The sequence below is a fragment of the Urocampus carinirostris genome, chromosome 10 (genome assembly GCF_059441175.1).
Source record: "Urocampus carinirostris isolate Australia breed hairy pipefish chromosome 10, RoL_Ucar_1.0, whole genome shotgun sequence".
NCBI lineage: Eukaryota > Metazoa > Chordata > Actinopteri > Syngnathiformes > Syngnathidae > Urocampus > Urocampus carinirostris.
In genome coordinates this window covers 17,159,523-17,181,964 of record NC_142358.1, presented here as the reverse complement: position 1 = coordinate 17,181,964, position 22,442 = coordinate 17,159,523, and the positions used below count along the sequence as shown (strand labels likewise).

Below are 22,442 nucleotides of genomic sequence, written 5' to 3'. Positions count from 1 at the left end.
GTCACGTTGGGCTCTGTTTTTCACCCGCTTTAACTTCACTCTGTCCTACAGACCCGGATCTCGTAATGTGAAGCCCGACGCGCTCTCCCGGCAATTCCAGAGTTCCAATGAGATACCTCAGGGTCCTGCGACGGTCCTTCCGGCCTCCCGTATGGTGGCGGCAGTTTCCTGGGATATTGAGTCCCGAGTCAGAGAGGCATTACCCGATCAGGCGGGTCCCAGCTCCTGTCCCGAGGGTCGACTATTCGTCCCCGAACCCTTACGGTCTGAGGTCCTCCAATGGGGGCACAATTCTCACTTTTCTTGCCATCCAGGGTCGGCTCGGACCCACAGTTTTTTTGTTCCGACGCTTCTGGTGGCCTTCCATGGCCAAGGACGTTCGGGAATATGTCTCCGCCTGTCAAGTGTGCGCCCAGAACAAAGCATCCCACCAACGTCCGGCCGGTCTTTTACATCCACTACCGGTTCCCCGCCGGCCATGGTCCCACATCGCCCTGGACTTTGTGACGGGGTTGCCAGTGTCTGAGGGGATGACGACCGTACTTACTATCGTGGACCGGTTCAGTAAGATGGTCCATTTCGTGGCACTACCGAAGCTCCCCTCCGCCAAGGAAACTGCGTTGATTGTCCAGCAACACGTGTTCCGCCTCCATGGCATCCCTCTGGACATTGTTTCTGACCGGGGTCCCCAATTCTCGTCCGTGTTTTGGAAGGAGTTCTGTTGTCTGTTGGGTGCCTCAGTCAGCCTCTCATCGGGGTTCCACCCCCAATCCAACGGCCAGTCTGAGCGAGTGAACCAAGATCTGGAAACGGCACTTCGCTGTATGGTCTCTAGTGAACCGTTGTCTTCGGCTCGGCAATTGGCATGGGTGGAGTATGCTCACAATTCTTTGGTTAGCTCCTCCACGGGAATGTCCCCTTTCCAGTGCGTATATGGCTACCAACCTCCTATGTTCCCTAGTCAAGAAGAGGAAGTTAACTGCCCGTCAGCTACGGCGAACGCACGCCGCTGTCGGCGAACCTGGGCTCGTGCTCGGGCCACACTCCTTCGGGCAGGCAAGGCTCATTCAGTCGGGGCTAATCGACGGAGGAGTCCTGGGGTTTTGTCGTGATTACCTAACTGGAGCCACCTGAGGTAATCAGCTGGCGTGCTTCCTGATTGGTGGAAGCTTTCTACTTAAGCTGTCAGCGTCCAGAGATGGACGTTCGAGTGTACTCCTCGTTTCCATGAGTGAGCCTCCAACATTCAAGGTACCCACGTTCCCTTTGTGTATTCCAAGCCTGCTTCTCGTTGCCTGACCCTTTTCTGTTAAAAGTTTACGACCTACTCTCCCGCCCCGGCCACCGACTTACCTGGTACGTTACTCGTCACGCGTTTCACCACGGAGCTGCCATTTCGTCCAAAAAGACTTTCTGCCACCAAGAGACGACGTCCCAAGCCTGCTCCACCGACCCTTGTCCAAATAAATTATAAAACTGACGCGATTGGATCCGAGTGCTTGTTCTGGTCTCTGACAGGTATTCCCCAAAAATATTGAACTTGAACAAACCCAAACACAGCCGAACACGTGGCAGAGTGAGATGAGCGGCCATCTTGGCTACGCTATATATACGCTATATATATTGCTATATATATATATGCTGATGTATATGCTTCATATTTACATTTCCTCATGTTTCCTGAGGGCCACTGTATAAATTGATAACTGAAAATTTACAGCTTCTTGGACAATGTCTAACTATTGAGTAGTTGCGACCGTGTCTAACTATTGGCACGGGTAGCGCAATGTGATTTTGATGAATCCAAGCTTGAGAAAATATTCCAGGCTTCTTGATGTGGAAAGGCTGTCTCCATATTTCATTGACAATAAACCCTTTTGAATGATTGCAGAAACCATTTCAATTGACACATTATCGCTGGGATCTTGTGGTTGATATTCAAAGGGAACCAAATGAGCCGCTTTGATCGGTGGTGGAAAAACTTGTCCTGCGTTCACGCTAACATGCCTTTATTAAAGTAGCTCAAAGAGACTTAATATTGTACTGCCGGACGCGGTGAAGGCTATCGGTCCCTAACGGACGTGAATACAAGATTGCCTGTGCAAGAAAGAAGCAATGCTGGGAGCTGTTTTCCAAGTTTGAAAAAAAATAAGTGATAAGCTAATATGGTGCTAATTACGAAAGCACAAACAGGATACGGGGAAATTACAAGAGGATGTTGCCATTGGGAGGGATCAAAACAACAAGGCAAATGTTTGCTTTTAAGTGCACTTCTCACAATTAAGTCATGATGAGAGCCTAGCATGACAATAACACATGACAACACACTACATGGGATTTTCTAAGCTCTGTTTTATCCGTGGGTACATCCAGAAATTCAAGGATTCCTCAAACAATTTTTACCCTAGTGTATCAATCAAACTCCAATCAATCCATTAATCAAAAATAATTGTTTACGTCAGGGGTCACTAAACTTTTAAGTAGAGAGATACTTTTTTTGCTACTATTTCTGCAAATGGCTACTAGTTTAATATGTATTCCTCAATTTATGTTGTTACTATGATGTTACTAACAGTGTTTGTATAATGCCGCTGTAAATAACCCCGTAACGTAACGGTGTTATTGTTTCAGTTACGGGGTAATCGAACTAGTTACTTTTTCTGTCTTTATCAGGACCAGGACAGGAAACAGAAAGCAGAACCCACCCGCGTAACCTTACTCACAGTTTATTGGGGAGAAGAGAAAGGAGCGCGCACTCGATCCGGAGATCGTTGGTCGCGGGGAGTAGATTGCTCGGAACGCGAAAGTGGTCAAAATCAAACAGATCGTGGCGAGAGAAAAACAGGAGCAAAAAACAAAGGAAAAAAAATGGAGATTCACAGGGCTTGGCAAACAAGAGCAAAAAAACAGGAAAAAGAGAGATTGTCATGGCTTAACGTGTCAAAACAGAGTTTTGCAGACGCTCCGACAAGAGGCGACTCACGAGACAGCGTTTAAGTAGTCACAGGGAGCAATCTATCAACGAGGTTCAGCTGGTGTCCATGGGCTGGGCCAATTGGGCGCCATGGCAACTATGACAGTCTTTACAACTGCGTTACAGTTACTGAGGGTCAAATGCAGTGTTACGTTGGGTGCAGAATGCAACAGCAGGTTGCCGCTGCAAACCTGATGTAGTTTACGTCATGGCTTTTTGGAACAAATCGTTGGCCTCGGGGGTAGGGTTGCCTGCCCCGAGACCGGGAGGTCGCTGGTTTCAGCCTCGGTCGAGTCGTACCCAAGACTTATGACATTGGTACCCGTTGCCTCAATGCTCAGAGCTCGGCATTAGAGGGTTTGGTCAGCTGATGACTCCCAAAGACAGGTGTTGCGTGACATCGGTTGGGTTGAGCAAGGTGGCTGGGAATCCCCTCCTCTAAATCAATCTCCCAGAAAGATTCAAGAATAAAAGGATGTAAGTGTGTTCTTGACTCTATCTACCTCCCACTAGGGGGATATGGCTCCGGTATATACATACATGCTTTTCGAAAAATGTGACCATTCAAAATGGCGACTCCCACAAAGATAGATAGCGATTATAAAATATAGTATTTACTAATGTGCCAAAGAAAAAGGCAAATGTGCCGTTGTCATTGCTGGTGCAATCGATTTGTGTCGTTCGCGACCGACACGTCTCTATCAACAACTGATTCCCTTTGAGACGCCTTTTTCGCTCTTATGATTGGTCAATATGCATTTTTGGGGTGTTCCGTCTTGTTCTTTAAATTGTTTGAGCATAAAAATGTTTTTGTATTTGATCTCTTTTTTTTAGATTTATAAATATCTAATTGTATTTCCTTTGTTATTGAGTGTTAAGGTGTTTGTATTAAAATGTTAAGTGTATTCTTTTTTCTTTTTATCTCGCTTTAGTTATTGTATTTTTTCTTTTGTTCCATTGTTTTCATTTTTGTTTAATTTATCAAACTGACTTTATATTCTTTTCTGCTGATTTGTTGTACTTTTTATATTTTTTGCACTTCAAGTGTAGCGTAAATCTTATTCTAGTGAAGTGCAAATAATATCATGGGGTTCTCTGATACTACTACATTGTAACGACCAGAGCGGAATCAGAACCCAATTGCGTAACGAGCAAAAATGTGGTCTGGGTCGGAAACGAGACGTAAGCCAGGACGAAGAGTAGACGTAGTCAAGATCAAGAATGAGGACGTGGTCGGGATCAAAACAGGTCGTAGCCAGAGACGAACGGGAGCAAAACGGGACCAGCGGGAGTCGGGGTCAAAAAAGGCTCGCCTTGTATCAACAGAGGTTCGCAGACGGACTGACAACAGGAGAGTAACAGGACTGGGTTTTAAATAGGGAAAGGGAGCCAATCAGAGCCCGCGGAGGTTGGCGCGAAATGAGCGGGCACAGGTGGTTCATATCGGTAATTATGACATACATGTCTGTTCTTCTCCACTCAACTGATCCAAATATTGCTCAGAAAATTTCAAATTCTTGGACATACAACAAGTAACAGAAATAGTTACTTTCTCTAGTAACTAGTTACTTTTACTATAGACTAATTCAGTTAAACTCTGTTACTTTTTGGAGGAAGTAAGGAGTAACTATAACTAATTACTTTTTTAAAGTAACGTGCCCAAGACTGGTTACAATGTTATTATTATGTTATTGTCGGTTGTAATTATTTTAATTAAAGTAGGCTTAAAATAACCTCAAACACTGAGACATCATGCCAGTTAGAAAACAAAGGTCCTTGAAAATCCTGAAAAAGCTTAAGTATCTACGATCTGCCGATATTTGATGATTTTGCCTGTTTTAAATCGTATTTTTATTTTTTCTTACAAAGTTTTAGAGCAAAAATGTAAATACGTTTTGACGTCTCAAGTCCTCAATGACACTAAATCCAAATTGGATCTATGACCGCTTTTATTGTCATTGGCAGTAAATGACTTCAAAACAAAACTATTTCATCAAAATTAATCTTTCGGTTAAATAAGAAAGATTCATTTAATATGGGAAATAGCAGACTACTTTTTGAAATTTCAATAGTAAGTTATTCCTTAAAAAAATATATTTTTAAATACTTGAATTGAGCCAAACTTATCAAATCATTTTGCTTATTCTAAGTACCGGTAGTGGTTTTATTTTTCTAACAAGAAAAAAATAAGATGTAGAAAAATGAGAGCTAATACTTAAAATAAGCAACATTATAGAATATATAGAATAATTAATTAACCTATTGCCACCCTGTTTAAACAGAACATGTATGACTGACCATTAAAGACGTCAATGGCGCTAACTTTAAATTGGATCTTTGACATTTACAACTGTCAGTGGCAGTAAGTGAGTCAGAATTTTTTTTTTTTTTTTTTTATCAGATCGGGAAATATGAATTGCCATTATCCGTTTGATAAAGATCTTTCCGACTATTATCATAAATCTCTCGAAATACTGTATTTTGACATTCTAATTACCTTTTGGAAATTAATAAAAGCGGTTTGGACAACTAATGGGTTTTTGTATTCTATTTATCATCAAAATATTCTAAACAAAATGAAATAATCTCAATTTCTTACTCACTTTAATTATTTTAACCTGTCAAAAATAAACAGAGAATATATACAAAATAAGTCAAACATTGAATGTTTGATCAATCAATCATTGAATCAATACATAATTTATTAAGTGAATGTAGGTTTTGACTAGAAACATTTGATTTTAATCTTAACAAATAATTAAATTATGAGTATGTGATTTTAATCATCAAAAGCTAGATAGCCTATTTAAACACAGAAACATCAAATAAAAACCAGAGACGCAACCTTGGATTTTTTACTGTAGAACTGGGTTCTATGACTTCGTTCTTAGGATTTTAGTCACAAACTTATCACGCACAAAAAAATAGAATTGTTTTACTTTTCTTGCTTCAAGAGTATAGCTCTCAAGGACGGGGGGTTTCATACCGCTGCTTCAAAGTCTGGATGTTTGATGCTATCATGCAACCGTTGTACTAGTAAATACTACGTGGGTTTGGAAAAGTGGATGGATTGGAAAACACTGTTTACAGTTTTAATTGGATTCAATTGAATTTTCAATTATAAAAAAATACTTTTAAAGATATTCTCAAACAGTAGAATCTTTTTAATCAGGCACAGAACATGTTCCTGTGTCCCTCCCCAAAATTGTGTTAATATTTTGCTAAATATTTCACTCGCCAGGGTATTTAAGAAATTTAGTCTCAGAGTTGACCCATCTGGCTTCTCTCTTGTAGAGCTGTGACATTATTGAAGGAACACAGCACTTTCAAGATGGAAAATCCCCTTAACACAACAAGTGAGGCCAGCTCCAAAACAGACAGTGGTCTTAGTGAACAGTGATTGCGTACTGCTCATTTTTGCTTGCAGAAATCAGAACTTTGCTTACTCTTTTGCTGGGGGCATTGTGACTGTTTTGCTGGAGTTGCGTGCTTCAACTCTAAAAGCTGCCGTTAGAGCGTGGGTTCCTTTGTTGCCTTCGCCTCCTTTTAGGTAGGCGATGGTAGCTTTTCATTTGTGTTTTTTACCACGTGAGTCGCGATTGGTCCGGCTAGTTCTCCATCATAGTCTGTGCTGCTGAGGGCTTTCCTGTTTTGTTTCCTTCAGGTTGGCACCCATTGGCTGCCCAGAGTGTTTTGTGTGGCCAGCTAGCCTGGCATTAGCGCCGGTTTTGCTGTGTCCCTTGGTTTACCTTCAGCTGGCTTCGCGTTTATTGCCTTAGTCCTTGCCACTTTTCGTTGTTGGTTCCTGGTTAGCCTGGCGGCTCACTGCGTGTTTTACCGCCGAGGCTACGGCCATCTTTCGTTGATCTGTCTTGGTTAGCCACCTATTGGCGGCGCTCCGTGTGTCTTTCCTTTTTTAAATTTCAATATCCACTTATTCCTTTTTTTCTTTTTTTTAAATACATCAATTGATCCAAACTATCTACCATCTGCCATACCAGATCAATATGCTTGTTTTAGGTAGTAGTTTTTCTAACAAGAAAAAAATAAGATGAAGTAAAATAAAAACAGTTACTTAAAATAAGCAACGTTATAGAATATATAGAATAGTAGTTAACTTATGGCCACCCTGTTTGAATAGAAAATGTATGGTTGACAACAAGAGTCATCATTGGCGCTAACTTTAAATTGGATTTTTGACCTTTATAACTGTCAGTGCCGGTGAGTGAGTTCGAATTTTTTTTTTATCGGAGAAATATGATTTGCCATTATCCTTCTGATAAAGATTCGCCTGACAATTAGTGTGAATGGTTAGAATTAATGTATTATATTTTGACTTTCTGATTACGTTTTAAAAATTAACAAAAGCGGTTTGGATAAAGGATGGATTTTTGTATTCTATTTATTATTAAAATAATTCTTAAGAAAATGAAGTATTTTTTTAGTGACCTCAATTTCTTAGTTGCTTTAGTTATTTTAATTCTGTAAAAAGATTAATGTTGAGAGAATATTCATCCATTTTCCGTGCCGCTTATCTTCACTAGGGTTGCGGGGGCACTGGAGCCAGCTATCTTTGGGAAGTGGGCAAGGGGACACCCTGAACTGGTTGCCAGCCAGTCGCAGGGCACACAGAGAAAAACAACCATTCACACGCTAATTCACGCAATTAACCTGAATTGCATGTTTTTTGCAATGTCGCAGAAAACCGTAGTGCATGGAGGTGTCACGGTTGCCATGGTGCCCAATTTGCCCTGCCGTGTGGCGCCAGCTCCTGTCACGGTTGCCAGGGCGCCCAATTGGCCCCGCCCATGGACACCAGCTGAAAGTCGTTGTCACATTGCTCCCTGTGACCACTTAAACGCTGTCCTGTGAGTCACCTGGGGTCAGAGCGTCTACGAAACTCTGTTTGACATGTCAAGCCCTGAGAATCTCTGTTTTTCCTGTGTTTTTGCTCTTGTTTTGCTAAGCCCTGTGAATCTCCGTTTTTCCTGTATTTTTGTTCTTGTTTTGCCAAGCCCTGTGAATCTCTGTTTTTCCTGTGTTTTTGCTCCTGTTTTGATCTAGCCACGATCTGTTTGATTTTGATCACTTCCGCGTTCCGAGTAATCTACTCCCCACGACCAACGATCTCCGGATCGAATGTGCGCTCCTTTCTCTTCTCCCCAATAAACTGTGAGTAACGTTACGCGGGTGGGTTCTGTTTCCTGTTTTCTGTGCTGGTACCTGACTGGAGGAAACCCACGCAGGCACGGGGAGAACATGCAAACTCCACATGGAGAGACTGCAGTAGCTAGATTTGCACCCTGGGCCCCTGCACTGTGAGGATGCACACTTAACAGCCATCCACCGTGCAACGATGAGAATATATAAATAATAAATCAACCATTCAATGTTTTGCCAGTTAGTTCCTTTTTGGCTGCTCGCCTTTTTAGCATTACTGCATCCACCTGCGACACAACGGCATTTTTTGCAAAAACTACCAAAATTTAGCTTAAAACACTCATACCCTTTTTGAATAATTAATACATTAAAAAATATGGTGACTGGCTTGCTAGGGTTCTGATGTTCCTCCCATGACGTCACAGGTCAGAATGATAAAATCAAGACATGCCTGTCTTCAAAATGCATAATTGGAATATAACGATGTAATGTATTTAGATTTTATGCAAAAACCATGTACTATCTCCTAACATTTTGCATTTTTAAGTATTCAGGAATACCTCTAAAGAGATACGAATAAATAGCGACAACATCGGGAGGCACACCGAGCTCATATTTCCCACGAGGAAGAAAAGAACGAGTAAGTGAGCTCACCTTTCCCAAACAAAGAGCCGAGCTCACCTCCTCACCTGAGGCGGGGGAGAACGGGAGGAGTTTGCAGATCACGTTCTCCCCCTTCGAGACTCACCCGTCCACAACACATTGACACTTCTATGTCGTCTCCAATCTTGGCTCAGGCACGGTAAGAAAAGGAGAAAAACCCTCGTACACTCCGGTAGGTGCGAGGCACAATGCAATCAACGCACACTAACAAGGGATAATTGCTTCTGCTTCAATCCATCAGCAAATGGTGGATGTGATTCATCAAGAGGAAAAGACTAATTGTGATCTTCGCTTACTGTGTGGGTGGAAAGATCTTGATTTAGTGCACAATGAATGCCAGTTTTTGCCCTTTTGTGGTTCTTTCTATGCCTTTCAAAAGGACAGAAATATATTGGACCCTGGCAGTTTTTGAAATAAAAGTTGGACTACTTGGTTAGAGTGGGCGGATTGGTCCAAATATCGATATTATTGATACTTAGCTGATACTAAAAATAAATACATCCGCAGGTTTGAGAGCGTTCTCCATTCGGGCGCCGGTGCTGTGGAATGCTCTGCCCTCTGGGATTCGATCTGCAACCTCAGTGGTACTGTTTAAATCTTGCCTTAAAACACAAATCTATTCCTGTTGACGATATCTGTGTATTAATTGTTATTTCAACATCCATTGCAGCTTGGTCATCCTGGAACTCATAACTTAACTCATGTGCGGTCCCTTCTCAAGATTTCTCATGTTGAGGTTTTTGAGTTTTTCCTTGCCCTCATGTAGGTTTTGGATCGGGGATGGTGTAATAATAGGCTGTCGTTTGCAGTAATCTGTGTTCTGTGTAGCTCTTTCAGACTCTTTGTGATAAAGGGCAATACAAATAAACATGACTTGACTTGACTTGAAATACCATTGTTTTAAATCGATACTGTCTTCCAATTTCATCTATCACTGTGTGACAGTAATGTTGTTCGTGTGTCATAAGATTATAACTCTCAAATTGAATCAAAATGCCTTTGCACTACTCATTTTATTTTCCAAATATTGTGCATTGTATAATACTATATTATCCTGACTTACAGGGACAGTGTGTAATATTTCACCACTAGATGTCATTGTATTGTGTTATGAAACCAAAACTGAGTACTAAAAGCCTAAGGGAAACTACAAACTGGGAAACCCCAAATTTCCTTTGTATTTTTGTCCAGCTTTTTGTAAATGAAAGAGAACAAAACAAAACTAATAATAATAAATTGGGAAAAAGGAATAAAAATATATAAAATGAAATAAACTGGGAAATATAAAGAAGGGTAAATGAGAAAAGAGAAACAAGCAGAAGAGAAAAAAGAAAAAGGGAAAAACAAAGGACACAGAAATAAAAAAAGGAAGGAACAAAATATAAAAGGGGGAAAAATAAGAAAAAAAGACAAATGAAAAAAGAAAAAAAACTGAAAATCAAAGAATAAAAAGAAGAAAAGAGAAGAAAAAACACAAAAAAGTGAATGCAAAAAAAGAGAAGAAAGCTGAGAAATGGAAAAAAATATATAGGGAAAAGTAAAAAGAAAAAAAGAAAACTGAAGACAAATGATAATTAAAAGGGGGTCCTCAAGATGACTGACAAATATGTCTGATTCTTTTAGGTGATCCTCCTCTTAGGTCAAATAAATACTCATTACTCTACCTGCGAGTATTTTTAAAAATGCACATTCATGTGATAGTTTATGTATTTTTGCTCATGATTCAAAAATCTTTTTTTCTTTAAAATGAATGATGTTATGTTTCCACTAGGAGGCACTATATAATACACACTGTCCCTTTAAAGCGCACCTGACATAAGATGTACTTTCAATACCCCCTTGTGAAAAATGTTCTTTCATATATAAGGCGGTTGACAATATAAGCCGCATGCAATAAAACAAAAGATAAACAACGTATTACATCGAATATAAATATTAGGGAATCTGGTTTTACAACTAAAATGAATTGATTCAATCACAAATGGTTACCGTAAGAAGAAGCATTATACTTTGTGGAATTCATTTACCGTAATTTGAGGGTATTGGGTGCGCCTTATTTTTTGGAAAATAGTGTATTTTTGTTGTTTTGATGCCATTGTTTTACACGATTTGTATTTTTGTTACTTTGCTGCCTTTTTTGGTTGGACTCTCTTGACTTTTGTTCTGAAACAGTTGAAGTACAGTATTGTTTTTTTATTGTCATGAACCGGGATAGGATCAGGACCCAAACGCGTGACGATCTCACACAAGTCTTTTATTTTACGGGAAATGGGGAGTCATGCACGTGAGGCAGCAGTCTGGCGTGAAACGATAGGAAGCCAGAGGCCGACGAGATCGATACCAATTGCCCGAGTTGATATCGGACAAATGGGGTCGATACTGAACAGGACGGGACCAACAGGATAGATAATGAAACAGGATATCAAAAATAAACAGGACACACTAGATGGGAACAAAAACTGGAGAGAAAAATAAACAGGACAAAAATAGACGGGAACGAAGCTAGAGACCAGTATTAAATAGGACGAAAATTATCAGAAACAATGCCGGACAGGGAATACCAACAGGAAACCAGGACCGAGTCAAAACCCACGTTTTGTGGGGCAGAGATTCGTTGACGGACTGACCAAAGGAGAGTGACCGGACTGGGTTTAAATAGCAGGGTCAAGTCAAGTCAAGTCACATTTATTTATATGGCACTTAATCACAAAAATGTCTCAAAGGACAGCACAGGATTACAATGACACAATTACCTGATCTTAAACCAACAGGGAAGCCAATCTGTCAACGAGCCGCAGCTGGCGCTACAAGGGGCGGTGCCAATTGGGCGCCATGGCAACAGTTACATTTATACTGTTTAAAAGTTTTACATTGTATCATTGTATTGTTTTCACATTTTGCACCGTGAATTAATTTTCAAAATATTGTACAATGGAAGGTATCTTAGTTGACATGTTGACTTAGTAAATATTTGTATTCTCGTTACATAGTTGCTGTTTTTTTGGTTTGACTCTCTTGACTTATGTTCTGAAACAACTTTAATATAAATATTAATATTTGTTTATTAATACTGTTAAAGTTTGCATTGTCGTTATTTAATCAATAGACAATCTTTAGGCGTTTTTTTATTGTAATTATAAACAAAATTAAGGGGCAGGGGTTTAATTATTCAATGATCAGGAGATTTTCCGGCAAACCTAAAAGCCTGTATTTGCTTTAATTGGAACGATACCAAAAATCCCAGTATCGCCCACCCCTACTGCTTCGAAGAATCAATACATTCTCAAGTTACACACAGAAATGGCCGCCCTAATGGAAGATTAATTACTTGGCTGAAACGGACACGAAACGTAAAAGTCAGCGTTTAAGCTGTTCGATACTACGCAGCGAGGGATATATTGTGAATTCGTTACAAGCCTCAACAACGGAGTACTGTGTTTAGTGTTGCTCTTTTTGATCCTAATCAAGAAAAGAATTACCAAACCTATAATCCCCAGTGGGGGTTACTAACAGCTAAGCTACCAAATATGACGTCTATTATAAGAAAATAATTCTAATGATCACACTGCAAAGGCTACGTGTAGCATTGCCTTTTCAGCAGCTAATTATCGAAATGTCACAAAACGTCACGCATAACTTAAACCCCCTACCATCTGATAGTAATAGCGGCCATGGTAGACAATATGGCAAAAAATGTCATATTAAGATCACGATTTTTGTCTTGATTTATAGCGAAAAATAGCAACTGTTTCGCACATTTCTGACAGTGTTCCTTTTATGTTTCAACAAAGAAAAACAATTTTGACCGACTAGCACATTTTTTGATGATATTTGTTTTATATTGTAATAACAGAAAAAAAAACATTATACAAATATTTTATTGTACAGGTTTTAATTAAAATACCAATACTAATTAAAATTTGCATGGTTTTACATTAGGGGTTAATCCAAAACACTCATCATTAGCTAGCGACCTTGTCCACAAAGTAAGCATTGCCATTTGTAGTTATGGTCTGTGTCAATATTTTCCTTTTATGTTTTCTAAAACTAAAAAAGTGACACTATTAGAAAATTAATGTACTTACTGAACATAGTTAAATCAAACACATTGAACATTCTAGATAAAAATGTATATGGTTCAACAATAGAAACTAATCCAAAGACCTCGTCATTAGCGGCTAGTGACCAAGACCACTAAGGTAGTATTAGCACTCTGAAACTTTAGGAAATATACCTACCTTCTGAAAGTAGTTTAATTAAAATACTACCAAAAAATGCATACAAATTTGCATGGTTTAACATTAAGCATTAATCCAAAAACATCAACAGCTTGCAGCTATGTTCACAAACTTAGCATTAGCATTTGTAGTTAAGGTCTGAGAAACTCAATACTTCTCTCGGATTTCTCTGAACAATTTGTTTCCATGGTTCAACATTAGGAGTGAATCCAAAGACCTCATTGTTAGCAGCTAGCAGTCAAATCCACAAAGTTAGCTTTAGCATTATTAGTTAAAGGCCTGTGCAACTGATCGTTTTACTTTTATGTTTTCTAAAAGAACTCTGACACTTTTGGAAGTTCATTTACTTTCTGAACATAGTTGAATTAGAATACTTTTTTTTTTAATCATTCAAAATGTGCGTTATTTGACATTAGGCCGTAATCCAAAGACCTCTCCATTAGCTACTTGCAGCCAAGTCCATAAAGTAAGTAAGCATTAGCATTCATAATTAGTAAGTCTTTGAAACTTAATTTAGCTGCTAAATCATAAAGCATTTACTGCTGAAATGTGGCTCAAGCGGAGACAGCTAAAACAGATGCTATTTGTGGCTATCGCTTGCGCTAAATCCAGGTAAAGAACTTCTGGAATGGGATACGTTTTTATATATTATTTGTCGGCATTAATGATGGGTATTTGACAAAACTACATATGGTTGTTTTTATAAAGTACCATTCAACATATAAGAACAATTAATGCTAGTTTCGCTAGCAACTACGCCAAACAGTCAAGTGATAAATTATTACCGAAGAAAAAATTGGTTAAGATAAATTTTAGTGCTAAAGGTAATTAATTCAAATTAATGTAACCAGTGTTGTATTTTTCATGTGGGGAGCAAACAACAAACCAAAAAAATGGCCTGGAGAGGGACAGGTGCCACCAAGCTTTTTTTGCCTAAGACACACCACGTGAAGTGCTGCCCCAACAACCCTAGCGATTGAGGGATCTGTCAACAACAAAGGGCGTTGAAATAAACAAAAACAAAAAATGAAAAAGTACATTCAAGTATTTGAGATACTATCAAATGCTAACAGCTATACTAGCATTTCGTTTCAGCAATGAACAATTACAGTACATACAGTCACTTCAGTGTGTCAAACACTCTCAAGAATTTCATATTATAATACTTGCACTACTCGCTCTGAGCAAAATTTTGAGTCCCAATGAATTAAAATGAAGACAATTAGGTTGAGGTTCGTGGCTAATGCTAAGGCTAAGGCTAGCGCTTTCACGTTGACAGCATAGGTCAATTGAAGAATAAACCTGGGGAAACCTAAGCTTATCCAAATATTTTTCCAGTGACCAAAAGATCATTTCTAACAACACGAAAAAACAACTTCAAGCAAAAATGAACGAATAAATGAAAACGATAAAATATGATAAGTAGACTCTCTTAAATTATCCTTGGCAAATTATTGGCACACGAGGCTATTACACTTAAAAGTAGGTTGTATAATAATGTTTAGGAACGTTTAGCCCTTGCTTTGTTAAATGGTTAGTGTTACCGTTAGAGTGTTAATTTTGCTTTATTTTTCCGCATTTGAGTTATTCATATTAATACATAATAAATGGTAATACAGAGTATATAAATCTAAAAAACAATGACAAAAAACGAAAAAAAAAAAAAAACAACGGTTCGAAACAGCTCTTTTTAGTGAGCCAAGCCGAAAAAGCCAGTTCTTTAAGAAGGTCGGAATTCCCATCCTTTGCTTCTTCCAGGATAAAAGTAAACTCCGGTCAGAGACGTGGGTTTTTTTTTTTTGCACATACAGTGATGCTTTATTGGTCATTTATGACACGTGTCCTTTGAAAACAAGACTATTAAGTGGTGGGGTGTGGGTGGAACCCTTAACCACATGGGTCATAGGGACACCATTTCCTGTGGTGTGTCTTGGGCAAGTACAGCCTGGTGCCGCCAAATGGTACCCGCACATTTGAGGCATTTCAGTAGGAAATCCAAGCCTTGATTATTTATTAATTGACAAAACACTTTTGTCCCATTGTAAGTTTCCCTAACACTAAGCCCACTGATATTGACGAGGGTTCGGGTCAACAAGGATTTCTATTATGAGTCAATTAAACCTGAGCGGCGTCGGCGGGTTTAAAAGGGAATTTCCCGACGCAGATCCAATGATAAAGCCTTTGTGGCCCGACCCCTCTCGTCAGAGAGGGAAAGAAAAGGAATCTGAACTCTGCCTCTGAGGGTCATTGTTATTCCAGCCAGCCTTGTTTGAGTGTATTGTTGTGCTTGAAGCTTGGGCCGTTACCCCGGTAACCCCGCAGATAACCAGCTCTGTACTTACTGGCCAGGCGTATTTGAAGGGAATGACAATGAGTCCATTAGTGGCATCGTCTCCTCCGTGGCGATGGAGCGACTGGGAATTTCCTCCCAGGATGCCGGTGCTGCCGGAGCCGAAGGTGCAGGATCCGGTGGGGACCACACGGGCCTGATACTCCTTCAGGCAAGCTCGGAAAAAAGTGTCGCACTGGTCCCGGGACGAACAACGCGGTCCTCCCACCGCCGGGGGGTCGCAGCAATCGCCGTTCTGCAGGAGCCCGTTGGGGTTCTGGTAGTGGCGGATCTGGAGCTCGAACATTCCCACCGTGTGCGCCGTCTGCCAAAACACCACAAAAAATGTCAGCAAACTGTGAACCCTCTCAAATGAGTTACTGTGAATTCCGGGCTACACGAGCGCACCTGATAAAAAGCCGCAAGCGTGAATTTAAGGAAAGAAACTTTTTGCACAAGCCGCATTGGATTTTGAGCAATGAGTTTAACTCATTCAGAACTATTGTCCCTGAGTGCCAAAACATAAAAATACATTTGTTTTTGTTTTACTTTAGAAAACTATTACAATGACTGTGGCTCTGCTCATCAGTAAGTAGCAAGCCTCTGGGAATGATTTTAGTATGAAAGATAACCATTAGATAACAGGAGTGTCTTTGATCAAATATCTTTCCACACATAGCGGAATCCCCCACTTTTTAGTCGTGCTTCCTGTATCCAGCAATTGAAGTGCAGATATCAAGTATAGGTGTAGTAAAGCATTGTTGTCAGAGTAAGGAAGATAAGTACAGACAGTTAACGCTTCGAGCTTTTCACTTTCTAAAAAGAAGATGAAGGGACTTCTTTGGGGCAGAGGGGGATAATGTTTCGTGCAAGTCCACAGGAACGCGATCGCCATGGTGACCACAATCGTGCAATCACGTCACCCGGAACATTTAGGCACTGAAACGTTCTTGTAAAATTCATGCACCCTTCATGCATGAGTTTAGCGTTCTTTCAATAAAATGTTATCATGCAAGCAAAGCGCCCGTGTTTTTGGGAAAGCCGTATTCAGTTATTGAAAGTATTTCAAAAAAGTACCAACGTGAAAGTTCTGCTTGAAATGTATTCTTCAACAAAAAGCCGAATTCTTTGCAATGTTTATCTGTTGTTTACTAAACACTGTTAAAAGCTAAAAACATCCTTTTTTTCAATTAAAAGATGAGTGTCGAGCTTTTTTTTCGATATGTCCTATGCCTATGTAGCCGGTTGGTTGGATCCGTAGACCACGAGGGTCATATGGGGCACCATTTCCCGTGACGTGTCCCGGGCAATTACAGCCTGGTGGTCCCCATCCCTCTAGGCTGTCTATATAGATACAGGACTAAATTTTCCTTAGGCCACAAAAATAAGTCAAAATGGAAAAAATTGGCTGGCACAGGCTCTTCACATTTTAGAGAATTGTCTGGCACTGAATGATTTAAACCGCCATAAAATGGAACTCATTCAGGTCCATTTAATTAATTTTACAAAAATCAGCAGGGAAATGTCTAGCACAGAAAAGTAACACATTTTGACGTGATTAGAACACTCGCTTTTGGAGTCTGTTCATGTCTGTCAATCCCAATTGACTAGCGTAATAGTCAATATTAATTGAATAAGCATTTCTATCTATGCATGAGTGCTGGCTGATTGAATATTTTGGTGTGGCGGTCGGTGTCTATTTATTGGGTATATTTTTCCTATCAGGCCAAAAGCTGAAACTACATATAGAACTGTGATCAGTTGTAAAACTGTCAGCCGGATAACTAGTATGTTCCTCTCATTTGTTGGTAACAAGCATAGGGCAGCACGGCGGAGCAGTGGTTAGCACGTGTGAGGAACAGGTCTGAGGTCATGAGATCAAACCCGTGCTTGTGTGGGTTTCCTCCGGGCATTCCGGTTTCCTCCCACATTCCAAAGACATTCATGTTAGGTGAATTGGCCGGTCCGAATTGTCCCTAGGTGTGAATGAGCGAGCGAATTGTCTGCCTACTGATAGCTGGGATGGGCTCCAGCACCCCCGCGACCCTATTGAGGATAAGCGGTGCAGATAATGGATGGATGGATGGATGGATAGTGTCAGCATGTATAATGATTCCTTTATATATTAGTAGCAATATTTGGTCTGCTCTTTTTCACTTATCATATGCGCAAAGGACCGGGGAGCTTAATGTCAGTTGCATGGCACAGAAGGTGTACAGCAGGGGTGTCAAACTCAATTATACAGAGGGCCAGAACTCAAACCACACCTTTGGTCGTGGGCCGAACAGGATAAATATTTATTGAATACACTAAAACTTGCCTTTAAAAAAAAAAAACATGAAAAAAATATACCGTACATTTAAAACAGTCAGGAATATTATTCCAGAATAAACAAACTTCAAAATTAAATGAATTAAAAATTGTTGGAAGTTGGATTGGAAGTTATCAGCGTTTCATAGACCCGGGCCATTATAGTAGATGTATATAAAATGATTTCACTGGCCGGATATAATTGGACGCCGGGCCGGATGTGGCCCACGGGCCGTGAGTTTGACACCTGTGGTGTACAGGCTGTTGTGCTTGTAGGGGGTTCTGAATTTTAGTCAGTACAGTTGATTAAGTTTTGTTTTGAGAATATTTTTGTCACATTCCTACATATATGTTAATGCCAATTTAATTAACATTGACTGCTGCGCTAGTTGATTGAGCTTGACAGTTGTAGACAGAGTATACAAACGAGTGTGTTAATTGCGGCACAGTGTGTTACTTTTCTGTGTTTCCCTGCTGATTCTGCCAAAAGATCATGATCTTACTCCATAGTGACAGTGGGAATTGTTCATCCGTTCGTGTGCATCACTGTTTAATAATAAAGGGAGTCATAGTTACTCCACTCATATACCTGAGCTTCATTGAATTTCTTAACTTTGACATTCTGAGCACTTGTCAGAAATCACACCGCATTATCACCTGCAGTGTTCTTTCGCAATGCTTTGATTTAATGAAACAGTCGGATTCCACAGGTCTGAATCAGTTCTAGGCCAGCTGGTACGCGCCTTTCTATGATTTATCTATGTGGAGAATTATGTCAGCTCCCTCTAGGTGAGCCTCATGTTAGTTCACATAAATGCAAATTTCTTGACCTACTGTGTGAGTATTTTTCTAAAATGCATGTGTTTTTGATTAATACTCAAAATCAACGCTTTTTTAATGAATTACGTTTTTTACCACTAGGAAGTGCTAAATAATACACAATGCCCCTTAAAATTCCCTTATAAATAAAGTTGAGTTGAATTAAAAAAAATCGTATCTACTTGGCAAGTTGTACACGGTTAAACTAAACATTAAAAACCAAAATGATTTACACACCCAATGCACAGCAAACACAATTCTTTACCACACTGTCAGATAATACGAGTCATGTCACGACCAGGACTGAATCAGGACCCAAATGCATAGCGTTAACCACAAGTTTATTGATAGAAAGAGGAAGGGCAGCACCCGTGATCCGGTGCTCGCTGGACGTGGGAAGCAAGTCACTCACACAATCGGATTGTGATCCGAAAACGGAAGTGGATCTTCCGGAGCAGGAGATGGCGGTGTCAAGACGGAGAAAACAGGTCGATAGCCAGGACAGGAGAGCAAAAACGTCATGATCAAAAACGGGTCGTAAGCCGAGACAGGATAGCAAACGTGGTCGGGCTCAAAAACAGGTCGTAGCCAGAGATCAGGAACGGACAGGTGGAAAAACAGGTGCAAAAAGCGGGACCGACGGGAGTCAAAATGCTTGCCTTGTACAAACAGAAGTTCGCTGACCGACTAACAACAGGAGAGTGAAAGGACTGGGCTTAAAAAAGAGACAGGGAACCAATCGGGTAGCCCGCAGCGGCTGGCACCAAATGAGCTGGCACAGGTGATCCAGATCAGTCATCATGACAGGTCATTTAAATATATTCTTCAAATATATTTTCCTTTGTTTCTTGTAAAAAAATATCTTATTTAAAATGACATTCCTATTTATAATGAAAAAATCCTCCCAAAATTAGAAAATAATTACGATAAATAGGAATGTTTTTCTTATTTTAATAGACATAAAACAATTACAAATATCACGTTATTAGAATGAAAATACATAAAAAGTACACACATTTTATAGCGAATTGGAAAACAATTTTTGGACAGTGGGTTATATTTACTGTCTATGTGTGTTGCTTTCACAAAAACAAGGTAAACGTCCCTTTTGTTTCATTTTTTTGACAATAAACATTTTAAAGCTGCAGTGTATTGATTTATTTCCCATTATAAAACTGCTGCTTTTGGTGGAGATATTCCACTTCGATTTCTTTCCTATTATACAGCACTTGGATATGCTACACTGTTAAAAGAAGACTGTAATACTAATAGATGGGAATGTGTGTCTATGTATTTCCTGTGATTAGCTGGTGACCAGTCCAACCCCAGTTGTCATCACCTTACTCAAGACCAAACATAATAAAGGTCCAGAGAAAACAATAGAAGGAATAATATCCTCCCTCTTTTCCTTTAACTGCTAAAAGGCCATAGAAACAACAAAACACACTTCAGCTGCCCAGTGACTTGACGTCTCAAGAGATTTTTTTCATACATGCTAATGAGCCCAAGCACTTTGGTGTCATTTGACTTTGAAGGTATACCGATGAGTGATACGGGCTCTTTTGTTCAGGCTGTCAGTGTATGAAAGGAAAATGAATATGGTATATGTTTCTGAGGGGTAATTATTTGAAATGAGGGGCTACAATCCCGGGTTTAATGAATGTGTTCAGAAAGTGTGTACGGACCCTCCCCTACTTACGACCATTCGACGTACGTAAAACTGTAGATATTTTTTCGGTACGTCAAAAAATATCCAGACATTGCTGTAAGTTCGATTTTGTTATTATTAGTACAGGATATGACCGAAGTACTTCATTCCATCGCTACCGGTGCGTGGTGGTGCTGTGAGAGGTCACCCGGCATCCACCAAGAAGTAAAAAAAAAATCTGCTTCCTCTTCCTAGGTCGTGTGTAAACTTTCTATTAGTGTAAACATGACAATGTGTACTGTATCGGTAGCGTGCTAAGAACTTTGACGTTTTTATTGTTTAATATGTCGTGCATGCGTTCAATATGGTTGGTGTAAAGTGTAAAGAAGAGGTGAGCCGTTTCTTTTAAAATGAAAGTGGAATAAGAAAGCTTGATGCGGTTGAGAAACGCTTTTTACCACGGAGGAGGACCTCTTGAAGCGCATCTTCCAAATATAAGTTAAACTCAACTTTATTTATCCGTATAGAGAATACTTTTTTAGGATTTTTAAAAATGTTTTTAGTACAAAACAATGATGGTTACTTATACAAGCCTTAAATATACTTATTTAAACCTTAAACATACATTCCATACAAGATATAGCACTGAAGCCACTTACGAACAAATTCAATTTAACACATGTTGGCATATTGAACGGTCACGTGATCCCAAACACGTGATCAAAACGACTTGAAGCACCTCTACCAATGGCGCTGATTGTCTAAAACACCAAGTGAAGCAAATGAACCCTGATCTTCTTGTCCTTTTGTTGACTTGAATACACCTTTGTACTCATCCATTTCTCAAGATACACCTAATTTTACAAGACGTAGATCTACTACTGTATGGCATCACTACGCGTTACGGAGGATACTCTGCAGCAGACATGAAAGCCTTACAGAGGATTATAAACAACCCAAAAGATCACAGGCTGCCCCCTGCCCAACCTGGAACATCGATAGCTCTCGCCACCTCAGCTAAACACAGAGTGAAGAATTCCTTACACCCAAGCAACCACCTTTTCCAACTGCTACCATCTGGCGTTAGAACCCACAAGGCCCAAACAAAGAGACTAAAGGAAAGCTTCTTCTCCGGAGCTATCAACCCACAAAAACATAGTTTTGGAATACAAGTGCAATATCATGGTTATAAGTTCAATATCCCAGTTATGAATGAGATATGCCAGCTATGTAGTTTTTATTTTATATGCGAATACTTTATATTAGAGATGAATACTTTATATGTAGGCGGCACGGCGGCTGAATGGTTGGCGCACCCGTGGGTTCTTGGGATCGAATCCAGCTACCAGTTTGCATGTTCTCCCCATGCTTGCCTCGGTTTTCCCCAGGCACTCCGGTTTCCTCCCACATTCCCAAAAAATGCATGTCAGGCTAATTGGCCGGTGGGCCCTGCGACTGGCTGACAACCAGTTAAGGGTGTGCCCTGCCCACTGCCCGAAGATGGCTGGGGTGGGCTCCAGCACCCCCGCAACCCTGAGGACAAGTATTGCACATAATGGATAGATACTTTATATGTTTCTATTTATTGTATACATTTACCAACTGGAGTGCAACCCTAATTTCATCGTAGCAACACAATGATGATAAAGGTGATTCGGATTCTGATCATATTTATTGCAATATGTATTCTGTGTAGCACAATTTAGATATTCTATTAGATATTCTATATAACATGCTACAGTGGGCATTTGCACGTCACACTGGGTATTTGTATATTGTATTCTTTTTGCTTTATTATTGTATTGTTCTCAGCTCAGGGATGCTGTTGGAAATGTGAATTTCCCTTCGGGGATGAATAAAGTATCTATCTATCTATCTATCTATCTATCTATCTATCTATCTATCTATCTATCTATCTATCTATCTATCTATCTATCTATCTATCTATCTATCTATCTATCTATCTATCTATCTATCTATCTATCTATCTATCTATCTATCTATCTATCTATCTATCTATCTATCTATCTATCTATCAATCTATCTATCATCGCAGGCAGATTGTAGATGCTTGGGCTAAGGCGTCTGCTGGCACTGTTGAAGCTCTCGCAAAAACTAGCATAATTTCTGAGACACCAGACAGCATGAAAAGTGTCTCTGAATGTGAAGAAATTGCACCTGGCACAATTGGTGGACATTTAGCACAGCAGCTCAATTCAGAAACAGAGGGAAAGGACTTTGATTGATGACAATTACTGGTCAAGAAAAGTTTATCCAGTTCTGTTTTTGTGCTTGGAATAG

General features: G+C 39.9%; 2 protein-coding genes across 3 annotated transcripts in view; one reads left to right on the top strand and one right to left on the bottom strand.

The window, feature by feature from the left end:
- Positions 1-22,442, top strand: part of wdr53 (WD repeat domain 53) — a 206,053-nt gene that overhangs the window by 78,642 nt on the left and 104,969 nt on the right. The gene's annotated exons all lie outside the window — the stretch shown is intronic.
- The window catches only part of LOC148357953 (uncharacterized), a 93,236-nt gene that overhangs the window by 59,300 nt on the left and 11,494 nt on the right, over positions 1-22,442 (bottom strand). For both annotated transcript variants that reach the window (XM_088345428.1, XM_088345429.1), the window contains exon 2: positions 15,378-15,689. In XM_088345428.1, coding sequence (XP_088201554.1) covers positions 15,378-15,689 — 312 coding nt within the window. The remainder of the gene's footprint in view (positions 1-15,377; positions 15,690-22,442) is intronic.